At 55.0% G+C, this 16,698-nt stretch overlaps 1 protein-coding gene across 1 annotated transcript; it reads right to left on the bottom strand.

The window, feature by feature from the left end:
• Positions 1–4,833: 4,833 nt before the first annotated feature.
• Positions 4,834–6,272, bottom strand: ZNRF4 (zinc and ring finger 4). Its single transcript, XM_012435819.2, has one exon. It carries the CDS (start codon positions 6,168–6,170, stop codon positions 4,908–4,910), a length of 1,263 nt encoding a protein of 420 aa, XP_012291242.2. The 5' UTR covers positions 6,171–6,272; the 3' UTR covers positions 4,834–4,907.
• Between the last annotated feature and the right edge of the window lie 10,426 nt (positions 6,273–16,698).

Consider the following 16,698-nt stretch of genomic DNA (forward strand, 5'->3'; position numbering starts at 1 on the left):
TGACTCTCGTATTTGGGATCCTTTCTGTAGATGTGTGTGAGGTACTGAAGGTAACGTTGAGCTAGGCTGGGTGAGGCGCATGGAGGATAGTCTGGGCAGGGAACTGCCTGTGCAAAGGTGTGGAAGTGGGACCCAGCACTGTGGCAATTGAAGAGGTGGAGGAAGCACGTTAAATTTTGTATTTGCCAGCCGGGCGCAGTGGCTCATGCCTGTAATCCCAGCATTTTTGGAGGCCACAGCAGGAGGATCACCTGAGGTCAGGAGTCCGAGACCAGCTTGGCCAACATGGTGAGACCCCATCTCTACTAAAAATACAAAAATTAACCAGGTGTGGTGGTGCGCACCTGTAATCCCAGCTACTCAGGAAGCTGAGGGAGGAGAATCACTTGAACCTGGGAGGTGGAGGTTGCAGTGAGCCAAGATCGTGCCAATGCCCTCCAGCCTGGGTGACGAGACTCAGTCTTAAAAAAAAAAAAATGTATTTGTGTGAAGCACCTCTTTAAAATCTCCCAGCAAGAATATGAGCTACATGCTGTTAGGATGTCCGTTTTTCATACCCATAAAGTGGAGCTCAGAGAAAGAAATGGCCGTGACCATCACTTCAAAGCCAGAAACGGCAAAACCAGCTTTAAATCCAGGTTTGGCCATTCCGCAAAGCTGGGCCTCCTCCTCTACCCCTGTGCTATGGGTTCAATCGCATCCTCTCAAAACATATGTTGAAGTCCTGGCCGGGCGCGGTGGCTCATGCCTGTAATCCCCGCACTTTGGGGGACCAAGGCGGGTGGATCACCTGAGGTCAGGAGCTCGAGACCAGCCTAGCCAACATGGTGAAAACCCATCTCTACTAAAAATACGAAAAAATTAACCGGGCGTGGTAGTGTGCGCCTGTAATTCCAGATACTCGGGAGGCTGAGGCAGAAGAATTGCTTGTGTGACATGGCAAAAGCCCCGTAAAACTGCATACCTGCATACCTCAACCATACCACGGCTTTCTGTTGAAACTGCTCTCTGTAACCCAAATGTGAATAAGTAATTAAGGACTGTAACTTCCACCCTACCCAGACAATGTGTAAACAAATGCTTATCTTGACTTTTGTGAACCACTTAAGTAACAATCAGAATGTCAAAAGTCCCCTGGCCCTCGGAATGTCCCGAGCCCCTCACCCTCATCTTCGCCCAGGAATCCACTGGAATGTCCAGAGCCCCTCACCCTCATCTCCGCCCAGGAGGTGATTTACAGAATCCGCTAGCCCTCAGAACGTCTGAAACCCCTCAGCCCCACCCCTGCCCCTCACCCTCACTCCCGAGGTGATTTTACGGGTATAAAAGGTCTTGACACCCTCCTTCCGGGGCCACGGGTTGGAGAGACGCGAGTCCTCCGTGGCCGCCGGCAATAAAGACCCTGCAATTTGGCATCCTTTTGTCTTGGTGTTGACTCCTATGCCCGGGCCAGTACAACACTTGAACCTGGGAGGCAGAGGTTGCAGCGAGCCAGGATTGTGCCATTGCACTCCAGCCTGGATGACAGAGCGAGACTCCATCTCAAAAAAAAAACAAGTCCTAACCCCTGATATCTGGGAATGCGACCTTGCTTGGACGTAGGGTCTTTGCAGATGTAATCAAATTAAGATGAGGTCATTACGATGGACCCGAATCCAATGTGACTGGTGTCTTCTCAAAAAGAGGAGGTGGCAAGTGTGTGGGTGCACCCTCCAGTCTGTGCCTTTGCTGTCACATGGCTGTCTTTCCTGTGTCTCTGTCTCGGTGTCTCTTGCTTTCTTTTCTTTATTTTTTTTGTTTATTTTTATTTTTTTTGGAGACGGAGTTTCGCTCTTGTTACCCAGGCTGGAGTGCAATGGCGCGATCTCGGCTCACCACAACCTCCGCCTCCTGGGTTCAGGCAATTCTCCTGCCTCAGCCTCCTGAGTAGCTGGGATTACAGGCATGTGCCACCATGCCCAGCTAATTTTTTGTATTTTTAGTAGAGACGGGGTTTCACCATGTTGACCAGGATGGTCTTGATCTCTTGGCCTCGTGATCCACCCGCCTCAGCCTCCCAAAGTGCTGGGATCACAGGCTTGAGCCACCAAGCCCTGCCCCTCCAGTGGTTTTAGTCAGCACCCCAGAACAAAATCCAAGTTTCTTACTAAGCTCTAGAAGGGCCTGCACGACCTGCCCCATCCCCTCCCCACCCTCCCCTCCTCCCTCTCCCCCTTCACTCACTCTGCTGCTGCCACATGGAGCTCCCGCTCTTCCTCCCATGTGCCAGGTGCAGTCCTGCCACAGGGCCTTTGCATGGTCTGTGCATTCTGCCTGGAACTTCCTTCCTGCACTAACGCCTCCTTCCTCTCCTGGTCTTTTGTTTGTTTGTTTTTTATTTTGAGACAGAGTCTTTCTCTGTCACCCAGGCTGGAGTGCAGTGGTGCAATCATAGCTCACTGCAGCCTTGACCTCCTGGGCTCAAGTGATCCTCCCACCTCAGCCTCCTGAGTAGCTGGGACCACAGGTGTGCACCACCATACCTGGCTAAATTTTGTATTTTTTGGAGAGATGGAGTTTCACTATGTTGCCCAGGCTGGTCTCGAACTCCTAGACTCAAGTGATTTGCTTGCCTCAGCCTCCCAAAGTGCTGGGATGCAGGCGTGAGCCACCGTGCCCAGCCCTGAGTCTCCGTTCTAAGGTTCCCCCCGAGCTCCCTGACCACCCCCAAGCTGTCTCCATCTCATGACCCCTCCGTGTTTTCGTTCCGGCGTTTCTCTCCTGCTGACATCTCCCTGCTCATTTATTGAATTATATATTTTGTATCTATCCCCCACCCTGGAGTAATAGTCCCGGGAGAGCAGAGACTTTTCTGTTTTGTTCACTGCTGTGTGTGAGTGCCTGGAACAGCGTCTGGCACAGAGTGGGCGCTCCCTGGAGGTTGCCTGGGCTTGCATCTGCGTTTTGCACATGACTCTCATATTCACGCTGTTCCAGGGGAAGTCACAGAGGCGGCCTTGACCTTCTTCCTCCCGTGGCCTCACCTAGTAGCTATTTCTCATTGGTGCACGGCCAAGCAACCCCCTCACTGCCCAGAACACCCCCTGGCTTCCTTGCATTTTTTTTTTTTTGAGACAGGGTCTCACTCTGTTGCCCAGGCTGGAGTGTAGTGGCGCGATCTCGGCCCACCACAACCTCCGCCTGCCAGGTTCAAGCCATTCTCCCGCCTCAGCCTCCTGAGTTGCTGGGATTACAGGCGCACGCCACCACACCTAGCTAATTTTTTATTTTTAGTAGAGAGGGGGTTTCACCACGTTGGTCAGGCTGGTCTTGAACTCCCGACCTTGTGATCTGCCTACCTCAGCCTCCCAAAGTACAGGCATGACCCACCGCGCCCAGCCAACATTTTTTTTTTTTTTTTTTTGAGACAGGGTCTCACTCTGTGACCCAGGCTAGAGTGCAGTGGCATGATCATAATTCACTACAGCCTTGACCTCCTGGGCTCGAGCAGGCCTCCCTCCTCAGCCTCCCAGCTAGCTGGAACTACATCGCCACACCTGGCTAATTTTTAAAAAGAATTTTTAGGGCCGGGTGCGGTGGCTCAAGCCTGTAATCCCAGCACTTTGGGAGGCCGAGGCGGGTGGATCACGAGGTCGAGAGATCGAGACCATCCTGGTCAACATTGTGAAACCCCGTCTCTATTAATACAAAAAAATTAGCTGGGCACGGTGGCGCGTGCCTGTAATCCCAGCTACTCAGGAGGCTGAGGCAGGAGAATTGCCTGAACCCAGGAGGCGGAGGTTGCGGTGAGCCGAGATCGCGCCATTGCACTCCAGCCTGGGTAACAAGAGCAAAACTCCGTCTCAAAAAAAAAAAAAAAAAAAAAGAATTTTTTTGTTGGATAACATTGAAAGGAATAAAAAAAGAAAAGAAAAAAAAAGAATTTTTTTGCAGAGATGGGGTCTTGCTATGGTGCCCAGGCTGGTCTCAAACCTCTAGCCTTGAGCAAACCTCCCACCTCAGCCTCCCATCCCATCATGCTTGGGATTCCATGAGACATCAGAGAAAACAGAGTAAAAGGGGTTGGAAAACTCTGTGGCACCTTTGCAACTTTTCTGGAAATGTAAACCAGTTCCAAAGGAACACGTATTTTAATAGAGACGAGGTTTCACCGTGTTGGCCAGGATGGTCTCGATCTCCTGACCTCGTGATCCGCCCGCCTCGGCCTCCCAAAGTGGTGGGATTGACAGGCGTGAGCTACCACCGTGCCTAGGGTAAAATGTTTATTTTAAAAGAAAAAACATGGCTGGGCGTGGTGGCTCACACCTGTAATCCCAGCACTTTGAGAGGCGGAGGTGGGTGAATCATAAGGTCAAGAGATCGAGACCAGCCTGGCCAACATGGTGAAACCCCATCTCTACTAAAATACAAAAATTGGCTGGGTGTGGCCGCACGCACCTGTAGTCCCAGCTACTCAGGAGGCTGAGGCAGGAGAATTGCTTGAACCTGGGAGGCAGAGGTTGTAGTGAGCCACGATCGCTCCACTGCACTCCAGCCTGGCACCTGGCAACAGAGCGAGACTCTGTCTCAAACAAAAAGAAAAAAAATGTGAATGAAAAATAAGGCCGTCTGATCCAGGACCAGCGGCCCGTGTGCCTAGGACTGGAACCAAAGCGTGGATGCCCCGTCTCAGAGCCACTCTGGCACCACGGTCACAGCCGCCCCGAAAAGGTCCCCCAGCCCTCACCTCCCCTCGCGCACCTGCAGAAACGGGCATCGGTCTCAGGCTCGGTGGGATGGGTGTCTCCCAACCCCAGCCAGAGGCGGATGGCCCGACAGTAGCAAGGCCAAGAATCTGCTTTCAAACCCACTTTATTCTCTTCAGATCAGAAACATTCCTCGTCGTCCCCCTTCCCTGCCCTAGATCTTTACCGACCGGGGGCCTCAGGAGGGGCCGGGGAGACAGTGGCATCCTCTGCCCCCAGGGACGTGGCTCTGCAGTGGCAGTGGGGGCCGGTGCGGGCCAGCAGCTCCAGCCTCCGGGAGCGCAGCCGAGCTTGTATGGCCCAGATCGGGGGCCGGTGCCCCGGCAGGGAGGGGTCCTCGTCGCTGAAGCTCTCCGTGGTGGAGTCAAAGCTGTCTTCCGTGCCGGCCACCGACTGTTTGCAGACGGGGCAGGAGCGCCGGGGGGCTTGGGAGAACCAGGGGTCGATGCACCTGCAGTGGTAGGTGTGTGAGCAGGGGAGGATCTTGAGGTGGTCCCCCTCCTCGTACTCGTCCAGGCAGATGGCACACAGGTCGTTCTGCCGCGTGAAGGTGCGGACCTGGGCCTTCTGACAGGTGGACATCTTCACCGCCTGCCTGCGCCTCCAGCGGGCCTGGACCCAGAGCCACAGGCGGTTCAGGACGAAGAAGGCAGACATGACCAGGGCCAGGGTGCGGCCCAGCGGCCAGAACACGGTCAGCACGGGGTGGCAGTCCAGGTCACGGCAGGGCGGGTCGTCGGGCAGGAGCAGCACGTGGGCCGACGCGTCGCAGCGCAGGATGACCCGCAGGTCCTGCGACGTGGCCTCGCCCACGAACACCGAGGGGATGGCGATCTGGCCCCTCAGGTCCTCGTAGACGTGGGTCATGCTCACGAGGTCGTCCGAGTGGACGTTGTGCACGATGACTGCCTTGAACCCGGCACGCTGGGCGTTCAGCACCTTCAGGTCAAAGGTACAGTCGTAGTGGCGGATCAGCGCGATGGCGCCCAGGGAGCGGTTGCCCCGTCGCGGGGCCTCGATGGGCTGGCACGCGTTGGCCGGATTGGCCTCCATCAGGTAGCCCCGAATGCCCTCGGGGGCCAGGGGGACGCCAAACAGCGCCGGCAGGTCCTCAAAGTCCACCGAGCTCGAGTTGTCTTCCAGCACGGCCCGCACCACCGCCTGCGCGGGCAGCTGGAACACCCACAAGACCAGCAAGGCGTTGGCCGCCACCAGGGCCGGGCCAGGCCGTGGCCGCCCCATGGCCGCCCGCGTCGCCGGCTGCGTGCCGCTAGGTCCCCCTGGGGACGGCCGGCGGAGGGCCTTTGGGCATCTCCAGGGCCCCCTGGGGAGCCTGTGGCCAGGACGCCCGGGCAGCTGAGTTAGAGGGACCACGTGGCTCGGAGGCAGGGACACAACCACTGTGACCCCCGTGGCTCTAGGCATGAGGTGGTGTGGACGGCAGCCCAGCGTGCATCGTGTCTTTGAAGGCCAGTTTCAGGAGGTGCTGGCACAGGTGGCCTTTCTGGCAGATGACACGGAGATCAGGTGCCCCCAGGGTTCTAGATGCCCCCAGCTTCTGTGACATCATCCTGGTGCATTCTGTCCCAGGAGCTGCCACCTCCCTGGGCCTGTGGCCAATGCATCATTCCTAGGTCTGTGGTTTGCGCGTGCCCTGGCAACCTTTGAAAAAACTTCCTTTTTTTTTTTCTGTTTTGAGACAGTTTTGCTCTTGTCACCCAGACTGGAGTGCAGTGGCGCGATCTTGGCTCACTGCGACCTCCGCCTCCCAGGTTCAAGCGATTCTCCTGCATCAGCCTTCCGAGTAGCTGGGACTACAGGCACACGCCACCACGCCCAGCTAATTTTTATATTTTTTAGTAGAGACAAGGTTTCACCATGTTGGCCAGGCTGGTCTGAAACTCCTGACCTCGGGTGATCTGCCCACCTTGGCTTCTCAAAGTGCTGGGATTACAGGCGTGAGCCACACACGCAGCCAGGAAAACTTCTTGAAGACTCAGGGCATCTTTGGACCCAAGGAGGCCCAGGGGTAGCACAAAAGGGCTGGTGGCCCCCAGCAGTGCAGATTCAGTCCTTACCGTGCTAAGACCCTACCAGCATCATCTCCTGGAGGTTCCTGGCGATACACTGAGGAAGGTGACAATGTTACCCTCGTCTGAGACTCTCAAAGGGACACAGACTTGTGGCCACCCCCCGCCTACAATGAGATCAGTGCCTAAAACCCAAATTCCTGACCGCCTCTCACTATCCCTCACTCTGCTGCAGACACAGGCTGCCTCACTGTACCTCCAACACTCCAGGCGGGATCCTGCCCCAGGGCCTTTGCACGAGCTGTGCCTCCCGCCTGGAAAGCCCTTTCTCTCCGTAGCTGGCTCTTTGTCCAGACTCAGGTCTGAGTCCGTACATCCTCAGAGCCCAGCTGGACTTGATTTAGAGGGAGGGTGAAGTGCCGGAGTCAGGGTGGGGCTAGTGGGGGTCAGTGGTTTCAAGTCCTCACTGCGAGGTTGGCCTCCAGGCTTGCACCAGCTTCATTCTCTCTTGCTGTACCACTGCCTCTCCATCTGGGTCTCCAATTGTGCCCGCTGCCTGATCTTCAGCCCTGGGCATCAGCCTCACCTCCTCCCCAGTCTCTATCCCCCAAATTTCACACTCTCCATCTGTCTGCAGCCCACTCAACTCTGATTTCCGTCTCTGCCATTCATAAGCTGCATAACATCAGCTAAATTCCTTAGGCTGTCTGGGCCTCAGCTTCCAGACCTGTAACGTGGGCGTGATCGTCTCTCCCATGCTCTAAACTCTCCCATGGCTCCCTATTGCCCTCTAGATAAAAGTCCACACTCTTCTCTGTGGTCTACATACAGCCCCAGGGCTGGGCCCCTGCCAGTCTCTGAAGCCGGGATGATCTGCCATGCCCCAGAGGCGTCGTGCTTTGCCCGCCTCTACAATTTCGCAAATGCTGCTCCCTCTGCCCGGAACAGAATTCTCGCTCCTCAACTTCACTTTGCCAGGCTATTTAGTCTTTCGGTTTTCCGTGTTGGCCTAATACCTCCCAGAGCAGCCTGCAGCCAGCAACAGATGGGAAGTGGTAGGTAAATGCCCCACCCCCTCATCCCTCTGCTGGGACAAATCGAAGTCAGTTCTTCCATGTCTCCCGGAGGTCCCCAGCTGAATGAGCCCCAGAAGTCAATGAACCCCGTGCTGCCTTGTCAGTGAGCCCGCTGCTGTCTCCTTCCTTCCCCGCTCACTTCTCTCCCCGCCCACAGCTTCCTGAGATCACCTCCCACACAAATCTCTTGTACCACGTAGTGGGCAGAATCGTGGCCCCAGAAAGAGACGCTGAGCCCCTAAGCCCCGGTTGTGGCCAGCCCCTGTGAATGGAACCTTATTTGGAAATAAGATCTTTGCAGATGTATTCAAGCCAAGATGAAATCATTCTAGAGAGTGGGTCCTTAATTCAATGTGACCGGTGTCCTTATAAACAAAGGAGAAAAGGCCGGGTGCAGTGGCTCGTGTCCGTAATCCTAGCACTTTGGGAGGCCGAGGTGGGCAGCAGTTAAGGCCACAAGCACATGCCGCCATGCCCGGCTGATTTTTGTATCTTAGTAGAGACGGGGTTTCACCATGTTGCCCAAGCTTGTCTTGAACTCCTGACCTCAAGTGATCCACCCGCCTCAACCTCCCAAAGTACTGGGATTATAGGTGTGAGCCACCGTACACAGCCCCTGGCGGCACTCCTGCCCCTGCTCTGTCTAATGCCACAAACAGAGGCCACACTATCCAGAGGCCACTGCCTTGGCCACTGTGGACGGTCCTTGAAGGCCAGTGCTACCAAGCAGAGGCAGTTTTTTCAGTCCAGCAGGCATGAGAGGAGGCGAGGGTGGAAAAAATAGAAAGAGAGAGGGACAAATGTGGTGGTCAGGCTCGGGTTGGCTGTGGCATGCTGCGTAGGGATACAGGCCTGAATATGAAATGTGAGTAGTGAGTCCTGGGATGGCATGGACATGCTATGGCATCTGCAGCCTGGACTCCTTCCATCCACCGTATCCTCAGGGAGTGGCCTCCTCCTCGTGGGACAAGGCAGCTGTGTAAGCTCCAGCCATCACATCTGCCTCCCAGGCAGTGAGGAGGAAAGAGTGAGGAAGGGTTCGCCCTGTCCCTTTAAGGACACTTCTTGGAAATCCCAGGCACCACTTCTGCTCACACTGCATTGGCCAGAATTAGTCACCGGGCCACACCTGGCAGAAAGGTTGCTGGGAAATGTAGTCTTTATGCTGAATGACCAAATGTGCAGCTGAAAACCAGGGGTTCTGTTACTATGGAGGAGGAGAACAGACGTTGGAGGTGTCCAGCACCACCTGTCACTTGGACACGCTTGAGTAACCTGGCTTTCAACGGCTGCCCAATACATGTTTGCTGAATGAATGAATGAATGAATGAATGAATCCCCATTTCTCCAGCTCAGGCCTTCTTCAATCGTGAGTGAGCTCACTGTCCCTGGGGATAGAAATCACCTTTTCCTGGGGCCCTTCTGTGCATCAGGCCCCAGGCCACGTGGCTTCACTCCACCATTCAACCACTCCGAGCCTCAGTTTCCCCTTCTGTAAAAAGGAGGCGGCATCAGCACCTGCACCATGGGGTTTGCTGAGCGTGGACAGCACTAGGCACAGTGCCTGCCACCTCCCACGTGCTCTGTCTGCATTCGATGGCCTGGTCATAATATTGGGTGATCACAGCTACTCGGGAGGCTGAAGTGGGAGCATCGCTAGAGCCCGGGAGTTTGAGGCTGCAGTGAGCTCTGATCGTGCCGCTGCACTCCAGCAGTGCGCCACCGAGCAAGACCCCGTCTCTAAAAATAAAATAAATATTGAGTGATCAAATCGTGATGGGGAAAACTCAGGTACTGTGCCAACCCAAAGGTGCTTGGTTCATTCTAGAGAATCTGGAAGGCTTCCTGGAGGTGGTGTCTTCCAGACTGCCATCAGACGGACTGAGCAGTGGTTAGTGCTACGAACAGGAAATGCGATCCTGGCAGCTAAAACAGCATGGGCAAACGCCCTGCCTAAGTAGCCTGGTCTGGCATCCAGTAGGTGCTTAATAAGCGAACACAGAACTCCCTGCCACCACTCAGGGCCTGCTCCCTCTGAAAAAGGGTCTCAGCTTCATCCTAGCTTCCTCAGTCCCCCAACAGCCAGGCCTGGGCCCTTCTCCAGCCGCCTCCACGAAAGCGGAGTGGTGCCAAGGACTGGCAGCTTAACGAGGCCGGCCCGTGCCAGCCCCGCCGCCCCCCGCCTTGGCTGCCGTTCTTCGTGAGAAGCTGCCGAGGCCCCCTCCTGCCCAGCCAGGTGGTGCCCCGTCTGTGTTTGTCTAAGGGGGAGTGTGGCCAAATGGGGAAACTGAGCCCCAGAAGAGCGAGGCACTCAGGGATGGCCAGGGCCAGCAGCCCTGCTACTGAGCAATGCAGCTTGCTGAACCGGTGACCGTGCTTTGCAGAAAACTTCACTGACCCTCTGCATCCAGGGCCAGGTTCCTGTGTACACCCCATCTTCCAGGGGGCGGGGACTGAGTCTGTGACAGGGACCCGACTCACCAGGACTAGAAAGCTGCAAAGTGGCTGAGCTGGGATTCGAACGCTGGCTGCATGAATACTCCATAATACTGAGTATTTAGGGCTCCCCACTCTGCCCACATCTGTGCTGGAAAACACAGGGGACTCTAAGAGTTCTAGGGCACCTGCCCAGCCCTCAGGGAGCCCCAGGATTTGGGAAAAGATGGACCCAGACAGCCAGGGCTGAGGGAACTCAGAAAATGGGGTTCAGGGCAGGCTTCCTGGAGGAGGGGGCATTGAAGTGAACTTGAAGGACAAGTAGGAACTTGGCGAGAAGAGTGGAAGTTGGGGGAAGAGCACACCTGGGGGTGCCTGGTGTGTGGTCTGTGCAAAGGGACAGGCGGTGCAGTTGATTCTGAGCATTTTGGAGAATTGCAAAATATGTCCTTAGGGCTCAGATGAGGGAGGGCTGGGATGTTTAAGGACTTAATCACCAAGCGAACTTAATTACCAAGCGAAGGCATTTGCTTGTGTCTTCACTGATTTGTCGATTCTGCCGTTCACAAGCTTTCCCTGACTCGGGACCCTGGCTGAGCGGGGCTAGGTTCCAGGGCATCTGCAAACGAGGACTGGGGCTTTTGCCTACAGGAGGACTCAGGGAGCCCCAGGGCTGGTGCCTGCTGGATTAAACCTCCCCACACTCCAGCAAGAGAGGTATGTTAATCCCACTTTCCAGATGAGGAAAAGAGAGGTGATACGACTTGCCTAAAGCCACACAGCACACCAGGGGCCGAGCCTGGATTCAAACCCAGGTTCACAGAGCCCTGTGTGCTTTGCTCTTTCACTTGACTGCCTCATTTATTTATTTATGAGACAAGGTCTTGTTCTGTCACCCTGGCTAGAGTGCAGTGGCGCAATCTCGGCTCACTGCAACTTCCACCTCCTGGGTTCAAGTGATTCTCCTGCCTCAGCCTCCCGAGTAGCTGGGACTACAGGCATGCGCCACCAAGCCCAGCTGATTTTTGTACTGGGTTTTGTCATGTTGCTCAGGCTGGTCTCGAACTCCTGCCTCTTGATTCTTATTTAATGAGCACCTACTATCCACTAGTCCTGTGCTGGGGACACTGCTGTGACCAAGAGACCCCCCTACTCTCAGGGAGTTTATGATCTAATCAATTGCAGGGGTTTTTTGTTTGTTTGTTTGTTTTTTAATGCAACAGGGTGATGGAGTAGCAGGTTATGGAGTGGGGTGGTGAATTTAGTTAGGAGCGATCAGGGAGGGCCTCCTTGAGGAGGTGACCTATGGGCAGAGACCTAAAAGTTGGGAAAGATTCAACCACAGGAAGACATGAAGGGAGATGTGGGGAACAGCATTCCAGGCAGAGGGAAAGGCAAGTGCGGAGGTCCTGACACAGGAAATGTCAAAGAAGGCAGTGTAGCCAGAAGAGACTGCGTCAGGAAGCAGAGAAGAGGTCATTATCGTTCAGTCTACAGGTCTACGGGTTTTGAAAAACTCATGATCATGAAACCCCACCACAATCAAGACACAGAACAGTCCCATTGTCCCCAAAATTTTCCCTCTGTCCCTTTGTCCTCTACCAGGAATGCTTTAGTGGACAAGATCCCTGTCTTGGCCCGGCATGGTGGCTCAGCCTGTAACCCCAGCACTGTGGGAGGCTGAGGCAGGAGGGGCGCTTGAGTCCACGAGTTCGAGACCAGCCTGGACAACATGGTAAGACCCTGTCTTTTCCCAGAAGAAAAGTCAGGGGCAGTGGTGTGCACCTGTGGTTGCGGCTACTTGAGAAGCTGGGGCAGGAGGATTGCTTGAGCCCAGGAGGTTGAGGCTGCAGTGAGCCACAGTCACACCACTGCACTCCAGCCTGGGCAACACAGCAAGACTCTGTCTCAACAAACAGGCTGGGCAGGGTTGGGGGCTCACACCTGTAAATCCCAGCACTTTGGGAGGCCGAGGTGGGTGGGATCACCTGAGGTCAGGAGTTCGAGACCAACCTGGCCAATAGGGTGAAACCCCATTTCTACTAAAAATCCAAAAATTAGCCGGGCATGCTGGTGTGCACATGTAATCCCAGATACTCAGGAGGCTCAGAGGGAGAACTGCTTGAACCCAGGAGGCAGAGGTTGCAGTGAGCCGAGATCACGCCACTACACTCCAGCTTGGGTGACAGAGCGAGACTCCGTTCAAGAAAAGAAAATAAACAACCCCCCACCACACACGTGCACACACACACACACACACACACACACACACACACACACACACCCTGGTCTCTGCCCCTAGTGGAGGAAAAGACACACCCTTCCAAAAGACACACAACTTCCAGAACGTCCTTATAAATGGGAGCACACGGTGGGTGGCCTTTTGTGTCTGGCGTCTGTCTGTCACTCTGCAGAGTACATTTGAGAATCACCCACATTGTTGTGTGTCTCGGGCTCTGTTTCCTTGTGGCTGCCGCGTGCGTGCAGGTGACCCGGTTTGTTTATGCAAACGCACCTGCTGGCTGGCTTCCAGTTTGGGGAGATTAGGGACAGAGCTGTTAGACACAGCCAGGTAGGGGCGTTTGCACGGGACGCGTGTTTCCATGTCTCTTGGGCGAGTTCCCAGGAGCGGGACTGTTGGGGGTTGCGTTGGCACATGTCCGTGTGACTTCGCAAGGAGTTAAGGGGCCATACCGTGTTGCCTTCCCACGGGCAGCGTAGGAGAACTTGGGTTGCTCGCCATCCTCGCCGCTCTTGGGATTGTCAGCTGAAAGCATTTTAGCCATTTTAGCGAGTGTGAAGTGATGCTATCTCACTGCGGTTTGGATCTGCGTCTCTTCAGTGACTCATGGCACTGAGCATCTCTGCGCGTGCTTTTCTTGCCATCTGTGTGTCTTCTTTGGTGAAGTGGCAGTTCAAGCCTTTTGCCACAGGGAGCTGATTAATGCTTTGAAAGGAGAGTGACGGGTGGAGAGGTGCGGGGAGAGAGAAGGGAGGAAGCGACTTTCTTCATCCAGGCAAGAGCTGACGGGTGGGCGTGGAGGGGTGAAAGTGGGCCAGTTCTGGAGGCAGAGCCCTTGGCTGACACGTGGAGGGGCCAGAAACGCGGCGTGTCCCAATGACAGCTGAGAAGACAGAGCCCAGAGAGGGTAAAAACTTTCCCAATATTGCACAGCAGGGCAGCAGTAGAGCCAGGATTCGAACTCATCTCTGAGGACGCCCCTACCCCAGGACTGTCCCAACTGTGTGAGGGTATCAGAGCTCTGAGGAGTCCCTCCCGGGGGCTTGAAACATTGAACAGCAGCAGCTCCCTTTTTTTGTGTGTGTCTGTGTGTTTTTGAGACAGAGTCTTGCTCTGTTGCCAGACTGGAGTGCAGTGGCGCAATCTCGGCTCACCGCAACCTCCTCCTTCCAGGTTCAAGCAATTCTCCTGCCTCAGCTGCCCAAGTAGCTGGGACTACAGGCGCCCGCCACCACGCCCGGCTAATTTTTTGTATTTTAAGTAGAGACAGGTTTCACCGTGTTGACTAGGCTGGTCTCGATCTTCTGACGTCAAATGATCCGCCCGCCTCGGCCTCCCACAGTGCTGGGATAACAGGTGTCAGCCACCGCGCCCGGCCGGCAACTCCATCTTTTCAAGCGCTCAGGCTAGAAACTTGGGATTCTAGCTCAGCTTCCCTCTGCCTTTCTCCCTCCCCATCTCGTGGAATCCCTCAGCAGGTCCCCTGGGCTCTGTTCTGAAAATCAATCCTGAATCCATCCAGTTACTGTGAGCCCCTGCCTCCGCCACTGTGACACTCATACAGACCAGCCCAATCCCCGCCGCCCTGAGCTCCCAGATCCCATCCTCACGCCACCACAGTCCATTCCCTCCACAAAAGCCAGAGCGCATCTGTGAGCACCTGAACCAGGTGCCATCCCTCTGCCTACAACCCTCCATGGCTCCCATCTCCCTTGCGTCAAAGCCCAAGTCCTCCCCGTGGCCCACAATGCCCTGCACGACCTGCCCCATGCCTTTCCTGCCCTCCTTTCTTCTCCCTCTCCCCGTCACTCTGCTCCCACCGCACAGGCCTCCTCAACGTTCCTCCAACATGCCCAGCATGGTCCTGCCTCAGGGCCTTTGCACGGGCTGGGCCTCTGCCTGGAACGCTGTTTCCAGACGGGGCTTCCTTTCTCACTTCCTGTGATTCTCAGATCAAATGTCACTGCCTCACTGAGGTCACCCCGGCACTCCGTTTAAGCTGCAACTACCCCACCCTGGAGAATCTCACTTCTCTTCCTTGCTGAATTTTTCCTCACTGGATTTACAACTCTCTGACATAATGTTTTGCTTTTGTAAATTACCTGTTTGTTTCCACCAATAGACTGTGAACATCACAACTTTCCCCAGAACGCCCAGAACACTTGTCACCCAGTAGGTGCTCAGTGGCTACTTAGCGAATGAATGAGTGAGTGAATGAAACGCTGGCCAGGAACCCCGCCATGCTCCTCAACTCCCCACAACAAGCCTGTAAATGCTAAGGGGGGAGGATCACTTGAGACCAGGAGTTCGAGGCCAGCCTGGGTAACATGGTGAGAACCCCCCCCAACCCGTCTCTACAAAAAAAAAAAAAGAAAGGCTGGGCGCAGCAGCTCACACTTGTAATCCCGGCACTTTGGGAGGCAGAGGTGGGCGGATCACCAGAGGTTGGGAGTTTGAGACCAGCCTGACCAACAAAGAGAAACCCCGTTTCTACTAAAAATACAAAAAATTAGCTGGGCATGGTGGCGCGTGCCTGTAATCCCAGCTACTCAGGAGGCTGAGGCAGGAGAATTGCCTGAACCTGGGAGGCGGAGGTTGCAGTGAGCCGAGATCGCGCCATTGCACTCCAGCCTGGGTAACAAGAGCGAAACTCCGTCTCAAAAAAAAAAAAAAAAAAAACCAAAAACAAAACTAGCTGGGCGTGGTGGTGTGCACCTGTAGTCCCAGCTACTTGGGATGCTGAGGCAGGAGAATCGCTTGAACCCAGGAGGTAGAGGTTATGGTGAGCTGAGATGGCGCCACTGCGCTCCAGCCTGGGCAACTGAGCGAGACTGGTGGTGTGCACCTGTGGTCCCAGCTACTCAAGAGGCTGAGGCAGGAAGATCGCTTGTGCCACAGGACGGCCGACTTGCCCAGGGCCACGTACCCTGAAAGGCACAGGGCTGGTGAGACCCACTCGGAAATGAGTCTCCACTTTGGTGACAGTGAACCTGCTGTCCAGCTTAGAGCCAGCAAGGGCTGTTGACGCCCTCGGTGCCTGCTGTGCTCGTGTTCTGGGGCCTGAGCGGGGCTCCGCCTGCATGGGGAAGTCCAGGGCTACAGTGGCACGGAGGCCCAAGCACCTCCCTCCCCCGCACAGAATCCAGTGGCGGCTCCCTCTTGCCCTTTGCCACGCTTCAGGGGGGAAATGGAGGCGGGGTGTGGAAGGGAATCCCAGTGTGGGCCGAGGAGGCCACCTTCAGAATGGAACCCCTGACCATGTGCTTGCATGTCCGTGGCGACGGGGAGCTCATTCCTGCACCCGAGGCATTCTTCTCTGTTTTTAAAACGTATTTTCATTTTTATTTATTTATTTATTTTTGAGACATGGTCTCGCTCTGTCACCCAGGCTGCAGTGCAGTGATGTGATCTCGGCTCACTGCAACCTCTGCCTCCCGGGTTCAAGTTATCCTCCCACCTCTACCTCTCGAGTAGCTGGGACTACAGGCACCCATCACCACGCCTGGCTAATTTTTTTTTTTTTTTTTTTTTTGTTATTTTTAGTAGAGATGGGTTTTGCCATGTTAGTCACACTGGTCTTGAACTCCTGGCCTCCAAAAGTGCTGGGATTGCAGGTGTGAGCCACTATACCTGGCCCGTGTTTGTTTTCTGTTTCTTTCTTTTTTTTTTTTTTAAGACGGAGTCTCGCTCTGTCATCCAGGCTGGAGTGCAGAGCCATGATCTCAGCTCACTGCAACCTCCCCCTCCGGGTTCAAGCGATTCTGCCCCAGCCTCCTAAGTAGCTGGGACTACAGGCGTGCACCACCGTGCCTGGCTAATTTTTTTTTTTTTTTTGGTCTCATTCTGTTACCCAGGCTGGAGTTCAGTGGCGCAATCTCGGCTCACTGCAACCTCTGCCTCCCGGGTTCAAGTGATTCTCCTGCCTCAGCCTCCCGAGTAGTTGAGATTACAGACTCCAGCCACCACACCCAGCTAATTTTTGTAATTTTAGTTGAGATAGGGTTTCATCTTCTTGGTCAGGCTGGTCTTGAACTCTTAACCTCATGATCCACCTGCCTCAGCCTCCCAAAGTGCTGGAGTTACAGGTATGAGCCACCTTGCCCGGCCAGTTTTTATAGATATGGGGTTTCACCATGTTGCCCAGGCTGGTCTCAAACTCCTGACCTTCA

This window comes from Aotus nancymaae, unplaced genomic scaffold (assembly GCF_030222135.1).
Source record: "Aotus nancymaae isolate 86718 unplaced genomic scaffold, 86718_ANA_hifiasm-v0.15.2.pri h1tg000028l, whole genome shotgun sequence".
In the NCBI taxonomy this organism is placed as follows: Eukaryota; Metazoa; Chordata; class Mammalia; order Primates; family Aotidae; genus Aotus; species Aotus nancymaae.

Coding starts and splice junctions, on each gene's coding strand:
- ZNRF4 (XM_012435819.2), bottom strand. CDS start 6,170: ATGCCTAGAGCCACGGGGGTCACAGTGGTTGTGTCCCTGCCTCCGAGC.